Raw genomic sequence first — 9,946 nt, forward strand, 5'->3', positions numbered from 1 at the left:
GTGAAGTTTGTTAACTTAGCAACAGCAGTTCAATGTAATACATAATATAGAAGAAGAAAATAAAATAATAATACAGAAATAAGTAAATCAATTACTGTAAACATATATTGAATAAATTAAAAATTGTGCAAAAAACTGAATGTGTGCCTTCAGGCTTCTGTACCTCCTACCTGATGGTAACAGTGAGAAACAGGCATGCCCTGGGTGCTGGAGGTCCTTAATACTGGATGCTGCCTTTCTGAGACACTGCTCCCTGAAGGTGTCCTGGGTACTTTGTAGGCTAGTACCCAAGATGGAGCTAACTAAATTTAAGAACCTCTGCAGCTTCTTTTGGTCCTGTGCAGTAGCCCACCCCCCCCCCCATACCAGCCAGTGATACAGCCTGTCAGAATGCTCTCTATGGTACATCCATAGAAGTTTTTGAGTGTTTTTGTTGACATACCAAATCTCTTCAAACTCCAAATGAAGTATGTCTACAAGAAGCGTCAGAGCCGTCTCTATTTCTTGAGGAGACTGAGGTCCTTTAACATCTGCCGGACGATGCTGAGGATGTTCTATGAGGCTGTGGTGGCCAGTGCTATCATGTTTGCTGTTGTGTGCTGGGGCAGCAGACACCAACAGAATCAACAAACTCATTCGTAAGGCCAGTGATGTTGTGGGGGTGGAACTGGACTCTCTGACAGTGCTGTCTGAAAAGAGGATGCTGTCCAAGTTGCATGCCATCTTGGAAAATGACTCCCATCCACTCCATAATGTACTGGTTAGGCACAGGAGTACATTCAGCCAGAGACTCATTCCACCGAGATGTAACACTGAGCGTCATAGGAAGTCATTCCTGCCCGTGGCCATCAAACTTTACAACTCCTCCTTCGGAGTGTCAGACTCCCTGAGCCAATAGGCTAGTCCTGGACTTATTTCCACTCGGCATGATTAACTTATTATTATTTAATTATTTATGGTTTTATATTGCTCTATTTCTACACTATTCTTGGTTGGCGTGGCTGTAACGAAACCCAATTTCCCTCGGGATCAATAAAGTATGTCTGTCTGTCTGTCTGTTACAGATGACATAAGTTGTTTGAGGAATAAATAGATGAATAATTCAGCGCAACAATACACTTCCACTCTGCACTTCTAATAATATTTTTGCATTTAGTCCAGTTAACACTTTAGCTCATGGCAAGGCATTCTAGAATAGCAGGACTATTAAATATTAAAACATATTGGCCAGAGTATTTTTGGAGATGATCATTGCCATTGTAACTTCTAGTGGTGGAAATGCTACCTTCTACTTATCAGCTCAAGACAAACTTCTGCTGGAAGCGGACACAGATCTCATCATTATTAGAGGAGCTGCCAATGGAACTGAGTTTGAGAAAGCACTTAACTTGTGATGAAGGAATGTCACTAAAACAGCTTGAGTTGATTGAGCCTTATTCACTTCACTATAAAATTCCCACAGGGATCACTGAGGACTGAGATGATTCTCCTTCAAACAAATATAACTATCTTGCTTTCTGTTAGCTATCTTTATTTCCCCACATTGCACTGAAGCCTTATGCAACAAACACTTTCCAAAAGTATGTAGTCATAGAACACCAACAAACAGAAAAAGGCCCTTTGGCCCATCTATTTCATGCTGAACTGTTATCCCATCTAGTCCCATCAACCCTCATCTGCACCATAGCCTTACATTCCCCACTCATCCACATACCTATCTAAACCTCTTTTAAATGCAGTATTGCAATTCAATCTGCATCCATCACTTCACTGGCAGCTTGTTCCACACTTGCATCACCCTCTGAGTGAAGAAGTCCCCTATCATGTTTCTCTTAAATATTTCACCTTTCACCCTTAATCAATGCCCTCTAGTTGTAGTCTCATCCAACCTCAGTGGAAAAAGCCTGCTTGCATTTACCCAATCTATACCCCTCAGAATTTTATATACCTCTATCAAATCTCCCTTCTTACACTCTTGGGAATAAACTGCTAACCTGTTCAACCTTTCCCTGTAACTCAGGTCCTCAAGTCCCAGCAATATTTTTGTAAAACTTCTCTGTACTCTTTCAATCTTATTGACACCTTTCCTGTGGGAATTGCACACAGTACTTCAAACTTGGTCTCACCAACATCTTCAAAATAATATCCCATCTCCTGTAGTCAACACTCTGATTTATGAAGGTCAATGTGCAAAAAGCTCTCTATACGATCTTACCTACCTATGTTGCCACTTTCAAGGAATTATGGAATTGTGTTCCCAGCTCTCTTTTTTTCCTACCCACATTTCTCAGTGCCTACCATATGTAAGTCTTAAGCTGGGTTGTCCTGCCAAAGTGCAACACTTCACGCTAGTCTGAATTAAATTCTATCTGCTATTTTTCAGTTCATTTCACCAGATCCTGCTGCATGCCTTGATAGTCTTCTTTGCTGTCCACAATGCCCCCAATCTTGGTGTCATCTGCAAATCTGCTGATCCAGTTTACCATTTATAAGGCAATTAGACCATAAGATACAGGAACAGGATTAGGCCATTTGGCTCATCGGGTGTGCTCCACCATTTCATCATGACTGATCCATTTTTCCTCTCAGCCCTCATCTTCTGCCTTCCTCGTATCCTTTTGTGCTCTAACCAATCAAGAATCTATAAACCTCTGCCTGAAATATACATTAAGATTTGTCCTCCAAATCACCTGTGGCAACTAATTCCACAGATCCACCACTCTTTGGCTAAAGAAATTCCTCCTCATCTGCATTCTAAAACAATGTCCCTCTATACTGAGGCTCTGTCCTCTTGTTCTAGACTCTCCCACCATAGGAAACATCCTGTCCACACCCATTATATTGAGCTCTTTCAACACGCAGCAAGTTTCAATTAGGTCACCCTACATTCTTCTGAATTCCATTGAACACAGGTGCAGAACTATCAGATGCTTTTCATATGACAAGCAGTTCAATCCTGGAATCATTTTCATGAACCTCATTTGAACCCTCTCCAGTTTCAGCACATCTTTTCTAAAATAAAGGACTCAAAACTGCGCACTATATTCTATGTGAGGCCTCGCCAGTGCTTTATAAAGTCTCAACAGTATGTCCTTGCTTTTATATTCTAGTCCTCTTGAAATGAATGCTAACATCAATTTTGCCTTCCTGACCACAACTCAAACTGAAAATTAACATTTAAGAAATCCTGCACAAGGACTCCCAAGTCCCTTTGTGCCTCAGTTTTTTTAATATTTCTCTCCATTTAGAAAAAAAGCCATCCCTTTCATTTCTTCTACCAAAGTACATGACCGTACACTTTCCGACACTGTATTCCATCTGCCACTTCTTTGCTCATTCTCCTAATCTGTCTAGGTCCTTCTATTGCATCTTTACTTCCTCAAAACTATCTTCCCCTCTATTTATCTTCGTATCGTCTGAAAACTTTACAAAGCCAATTACATCATCCAAATCATTAACATATAACATAAAAAGAATCGGTCCCAACACAGACCCCCTTGGAACACCATTAGTCACCAGCAACCAACCAGAAAAGGCTCCCTTTATTCCCACCTTCTGCCTCCTGCCAGTTATCCACAGTTTTATCTATGCTAGACTCTTCCCTGTAATACCATGGACTTGTAGCTTGTTAATTGGATGTTAAGCAGCCTAATCATTTACAGATATGACAAACAAAATGAACTTATCACTGATCTCTGTGGCACACCACTAGTCACAGGCCTTCAGTAAGAGAGGCAACCACTCTATTGTTTCTCCCGCTAAGCTAATGTTGAATCCAATTTACTACTTCACACAGAATGCCAAGTGACTGGACCTTATGGACCAGCCTCCCATGCAAGACTTTGTTAAAGGTCTTGCTAATAGATGTTGTCCAAGTAGACAACATCCACTGTTTTGATTTAATCAATTTTCCTTGTAACCTCCTCAAAAAAGCTCTATAAAACTGGGTAAACACAACCTACCACACACAAAGCCATGTTGACTATCCCTAATCAGGCCCTGTATATCCTGCTGAAGGGCCTTGGCTTGAAATGTCGACTGTACTCTTTTCCATAGATGCTACCTGGCCTGCTGAGTTCCTTCAGCATTTTGTGTGTGTTGCCTATATACCCAAATACTTATATATCCAGTCTCTTAGAATACTCTCCAATAATTTACCCACTACTGATGCCAGGCTCACCAGCCTTTAATTTCTCAGCCTTTTCTAAGAGTCTTTCTTGATCAACAGAATAACATCAGCTCCAGTCCTCCAGAATAACTCCAGTCCTCTTCCACCTCATCCTTGGCTAAGAATGTTTTAAATATCTCTGCCAGAGCTCCCGCAATTTCTGCACTAGCATTCTGCAAGAACCTAGGGGATACCTTGTCAGGACCTAGGGATGTATCCAGCCTAATTTGCCTCAAGCTAGCAAACACCTCCTCTTCTGTAATCCAGATACAGTCATGACCTCACTACTGTTTTGCTTCAGTCTAGACAGTGTCGATCTCTCGAGTAAATACAGATGCAAAAAATATAATTTAAAATCTCCTCCACCTTTCTTGGCTCCATGCTGATCATCAAGTGGATCAATTTTGTCCCTTGCTATCCTTTTGCTCTTTATGTATCTGTAGAAGCCCTTGGATGCTCCTTCACCTTGTTTGTCAGAGCAACCTCATGCCTTCTTTTAACCCTCCTGATTTCTTTCTTAAGTGTTCACTTGCATTTCTTATACTCCTCAAGTACCTAATTTATTCCTTGTTGCTTATAATTGCTATGCACCTTCTTCTTCTTAACCAGGCCCTCAATACTCCTTGAAAACCTTGTCTTTTATTCCAATAGGAACATACAAACTATGTCCTCTCAATATTTCACTATTAAAGGCCTCCCACTTACCAAGAATCCCTTTGCCTGTAAACAACCTATCCCAGTCCACACCTGCCAGATCATTTATGATGCCATCAAAATTGGCCTTTCTCCAATTTAGACTCTCAACCAGACCTATCCTTCTCCATAATTATCTTGAAACTAATGAAATTATGATCATTAGATCCAAAGTGTTCCCCTACACACAGTTTTGTCACCTGCCTTGTCTTGTTCCCTAATATGAGGTCCAGTATCATGCTCTCTCTAGTTTGAACTTCTATATATTAAGGAATTTTTCCTGAATACATTTGACAAACTCTATTCCATCCAGTCCTTTTACAGCATGGAATATATGGAAAGTTAAAATCATCTACTATCATAACTTTATTTTCTTGCAAATGTCTGCTATCTCTCCCCAAATTTACTCCTCTAAATCCCACTGACTACTGAGAGGTTGACAATATAATTCCATTAGCATGGTCATCTCTTTCTTATTCCTCAATTCCACCCATATAGCCTCAGTAGATGAGCCCTCCAATCTGTCCTGTCTGAGCACTGCTGTGACATTTTCCCTGGCAAGTAATGCCATTCCTCCCCATTTAATACCTCCCCCTCTATCTTGTCAGAAACAACCCGGAATATTGTGCTGCCAGTCTTGCCCTTCCTGCAACGAACTCTCATTAATGGATGCAATATCATAAATCTACATGCTGATCTATATTCTAAGTTCACTCACCTTACTACAATACTGGGTGCATTGAAATATACATGACTCAGAGCACTAGTCTCACATGTAGACTTAACATCTACTTCCCTCCAGAACCATTCCACTAACTTTGGTTCCCGCCCCCTTGCAACTCTAATTTTAAACTCCCTGGAACAGCACTAGCAAATCTTCCTGTAAAGATATTGGTCCCCATCCAGTTCAGGTGCAAGCTGTCCCATTTGTACAGGTCCCATCTTCCTTGGAAAAGAGCCCAATGATCCAACAGTCTGAAGCCTTTCCTCCTGTACTATCAACTTAGCCACATGTTAAACTGCAACATCTGCAACATCTCCAAGAGTCCAAATCTGGATTAAGCTTTCAAAGATCTTTTATAGTTTCAACATTACTGTTTGAACTTATTTATTACAATCATCAAGATTAAATTTGGAATTCTATTGGACGTTTATTGACTTATCAATTAGTCTTCAGTGAGCTACTGCTTTTCTGTAGCTTATTTCCATTTAGGATGATCCACAAGTTTGTCTAATTAAGCTTAGAGAAAACACAACTTGTTGGTTCATGTCTGGTCATGGTATCAGTTTGCAGGATGAGTCTTAATATCCACAATTTGAACATATCTCCTGTTCATGGTACTCTTAATTTCACCTTCACTACCTCACCAATTTCCACCCCTACTTTAGTTTTCTATTTAAACTTCATGCAGGCTTCTGTCACTCAGAAACTTGGCTACTACAATCGATTCCTGACTACAAAGACTCTCTGCTCTTCATAAATCTACATGGAGTCCTATAACACCTCATCCTTATAACTATTTATAGATAGTCTTGTTCTTCTTTTTCACCAACTTCGTTCAACCCAACAACCAATGCTGCCCCCAACCCACCATTCTGAATTTGAACTTTATGCTCCACAATTACGACCATCAAATAAAGCTCTTTATAGAAATACGTTTCCTGATTTCTATCCACGCCCCACCACCACTGAACGGCTCCTTTTAAAGGCTTGACATCCATAGTTAATGAACTCGTTTTAAGGACGTGGTGAGTCCACTCTTTATAAAGGCTTGAAATAGCGCAATTTTTTTGTTGGGTTTAACAGTCATTCTTGCTATAGCGAACACTTTCAAGCCATAGTACCGACTTGGTTGCCACCAAGAAAGTGTAACAACGAATTTTCTTAACCAAGTTACTACCCTTTTTTTAAACTCCAAGAACAAGCGACTGCCATATCGCAGATTCACGGGAGAATTTCAAAAAACCGGAACTCTCACTTCTGTACTCTAAGCATGATTGCACTAAAAACAAAATTCTACATAATATATACCAATAAATATTTTTGTAAGCATTTTCCAAAACCTCAAAGTTGAGAATTTCTAACCTGGAACAACCTTTAATGCCGTGGTAATAAAATTCATAATGTCTTCCATCACGATCCAAAATAATTGCAGTGACATTTTCACCAAAGCAATCATTATTCTGTGAAGCTGTGAAGATTTTCTTTGAAAATCTTGACGAATACTCGACGCAAGTCGTTCTGTTTTAATTAGGTTTCACTGCGACGAGATTACTACCAGCAATTCCTCGAAGCTTACATAACAGCAACGTCAAAATAAAAGCCAGACGCGTCCGTCCTTTAGCGTAAGCGGCAGTGAAAGAAATGTCTGGCACAGAGTCAAATAAATAAGGTTATTGAAATGTTTAGTCCATTATACGGGATTTTAGCATCAAACACAGTTGAACATGTACTACTGAAGTGGACTGCACCATAAAAGAGATGAGACCCTGATTCTAGCTGGAATAATGAATGGGGTGAGTTGAAAGGACTTCTTTTAAAATCAAACAATGGAAAGGGTGGGGACGGGAAGAAGCAGGATAGTGAAAAGACACAATTCATTTTGAAATCATATTGAAACTGATATCAAAAACCAGAATACAAAAATATAAACAATCCAAATGTGTGTGGTATAAGAATTAATATACACCCGATATAAATAGGACAAACAGAAAATAAAACCTAACGTTTTGAAAAAGGTTAGGAAACCACCCATCAGTGAATAATTGGAGATTATTAACTCTGAACCAAATTAGAGTTCACTACACAAATACAGACAGGTTAAAGAGCTTGTGTATTTGGGACAGGCAGTTAAACCACCATAAATAACCCAGATGAAATGAAAAACAACAAAAACTGCAAAACCCTGGCTGGGTAGACACAGATAACCTGACATCATCCAAGGAGTAATAGGATGCATAAATAGAAGCGTCAAAGGATTATGAAATAGATATAATTGTTATCGTGTAAAATTTAAATTTTCACAGACTGGAGGATAAGAAATGGCTCAAGTAGTAAAATGAATGATCTAGAAATCAGAATGCATGAGAAAGGGCTGTTGGTGGAGTTGGTGAGATGGTAGGGACGAGCATGTTGTATGCATTCTGTATGAGTGAAGCATTACTGATAAAAATTAAAATACGACTATGTTCAGAATAGCTGAATAAGACCATAAGATATAGAAGCAGAATTAAGCCATTTGGCCCATTGGTTCTGTTGTTTCCTTTCACCATTCAATAGCTTTCAATGAGATCCCCCCCCCCCATCATTCTTTTGAATTCTAGTGAGTACAGGCCCAGAACCATCAAATGCTCCTCATCTGATAAGCCTTTCAATCCCATAATCATTTTCAGAAATCTCCTTTGAATCATCTCCAATATCAGCACATTATTTTGTAGATAAGGGGACCAAAACTACTCAGAATATTCTAGGTGAGGCCTCACCAGTCAGCGCCTTATAAAACCTCAACATTACATTCTTGCTTTTATATTCTAGTCTTCTTGAAATGAATGCTCACATCACATTTGCCTTCCTCAGTACCACTCAACCTGCAAAGTAACCTTTAGGAAATCCTGCACCGGGATTCCCAAATCCCTTTGCACTGCAAATTTTTGAATTTTATCATGCTTGTTTACTATAAAGAATATCTATAGAAATCATCCTATCCAGTTGCATTATGATTTGGTATGGCAACTCCTCTGCCCATAACCACAAGAAACTGTGAAGAGTTGTGGGCACAGCTCAGCACATCATGGAAACCAGCCTCTCCTCCACAGACTCTTGTCTACACTTCTTGCTGGTTTGGTAAAGCAGCCAGCATAATCACAGATCTCACCCACTCCAAAACTTTTCTCTTCTGCCCTCTCCCATTTGGCAGAAGATACAAAAACCTCAATGCACATACCAGCAGACTCAAAAACCATTTTTATCCCACTGTTAGAAGAGATTCCCTCATATAAGACGGACCCTTAACCTCACAATCTACGTAGTTGTGACCTAACACTTTACTGTGTACCTGCACTGCATTTTCACTGTTCTGTAACATTTTATTATGTTGTGCATTGAAATAATACAAAGTAATTGTTGATCTGTATGGATGCTATGCAAGAAAACATTTCACTGTATACCTTGGTATATGACAATAATAAGCAAAATTATTAAAGTTGCCTAGTGAAGAAAATGAGAATATTGTATTATCACTAGAAGGTATTTAATTACTACCTTTGTAGGAATACAAATGTAATATTTGGATATGTTGTTATGCATATCACTCAATCATTTTGTGGTCCTACTATATCTGAATCATGGAAAAACCAGATGAAACTACAGCTATGAAGGACATTGGTCAATCAATTGGTAAGGATAAACATTACAAGGCAGCCCTCGGGAATGTTCAGCATACCTCTTGTGCAATAGCTCGAAGGGACCAGATAGGAATTTAGCAAGGGAATATAGTTTTTGAGAGTTTAAGGGGGTTTTATCTATATCGTGAGATGGACTCCAATCACAGTTGCCTCTTTCACCAAATCTAAACAGCAGTTGTAAATGGTGTCGAGTGGCCAAAGCAGAAATAGTGCTTTAGGAGTACCTAAATAGTAAATAGCCCTGTCTCGTGAATGCTGATGAAGAATTAACAAGCTTGGGACCCAATGGACAAATGGATTGGGAAGGTACTACAAGGGGGCAAATTAAGTGTTTCTTTCTCAGTAAGACTACAGTGAATACTAGTATTATGAAGGAACTCCATGTGGGGAGGGGCGAAGGAAGACAGGAAATTCAAAATTAATGTACAATAAATTGCATGGGAGAATGTTAAAAAGGAACCTGATATATCTGTCAACAACACACACAAAATGCTGGTAGAACACAGCAGGCATTTTGTGTGTGTTGTCGTTTGAATTTCCAGCATCTGCAAATTTCCTCGTGTTTGCTGATATACCTGTTACACATGAATCAGTTTCAGACACGTTTTGAACAGGCCTCTTAACACTATTACAATTTATACAATGCAGAAATTTGCCCTTCCACAAACAGCAATATAATGG

At 39.4% G+C, this 9,946-nt stretch overlaps 1 protein-coding gene across 2 annotated transcripts in view; it reads right to left on the reverse strand.

Annotated features, from left to right (window-relative positions):
* Window positions 1-7,183, reverse strand: part of LOC132385110 (carotenoid-cleaving dioxygenase, mitochondrial-like) — a 65,647-nt gene extending 58,464 nt beyond the window's left edge. Inside the window, exon 1 of one of the 2 annotated variants that reach the window (XM_059956862.1) lies at window positions 6,948-7,172. In XM_059956862.1, the coding sequence (XP_059812845.1) occupies window positions 6,948-7,041 (94 nt within the window). In that variant the 5' untranslated portion in view covers window positions 7,042-7,172. Of the gene's footprint in view, window positions 1-6,947 lie in introns of both variants that reach the window. The other variant, XM_059956863.1, reaches the window with a different exon arrangement.
* Between the last annotated feature and the right edge of the window lie 2,763 nt (window positions 7,184-9,946).

Source organism: Hypanus sabinus, chromosome X2, assembly GCF_030144855.1.
Source record: "Hypanus sabinus isolate sHypSab1 chromosome X2, sHypSab1.hap1, whole genome shotgun sequence".
Classification (NCBI taxonomy): Eukaryota; Metazoa; Chordata; class Chondrichthyes; order Myliobatiformes; family Dasyatidae; genus Hypanus; species Hypanus sabinus.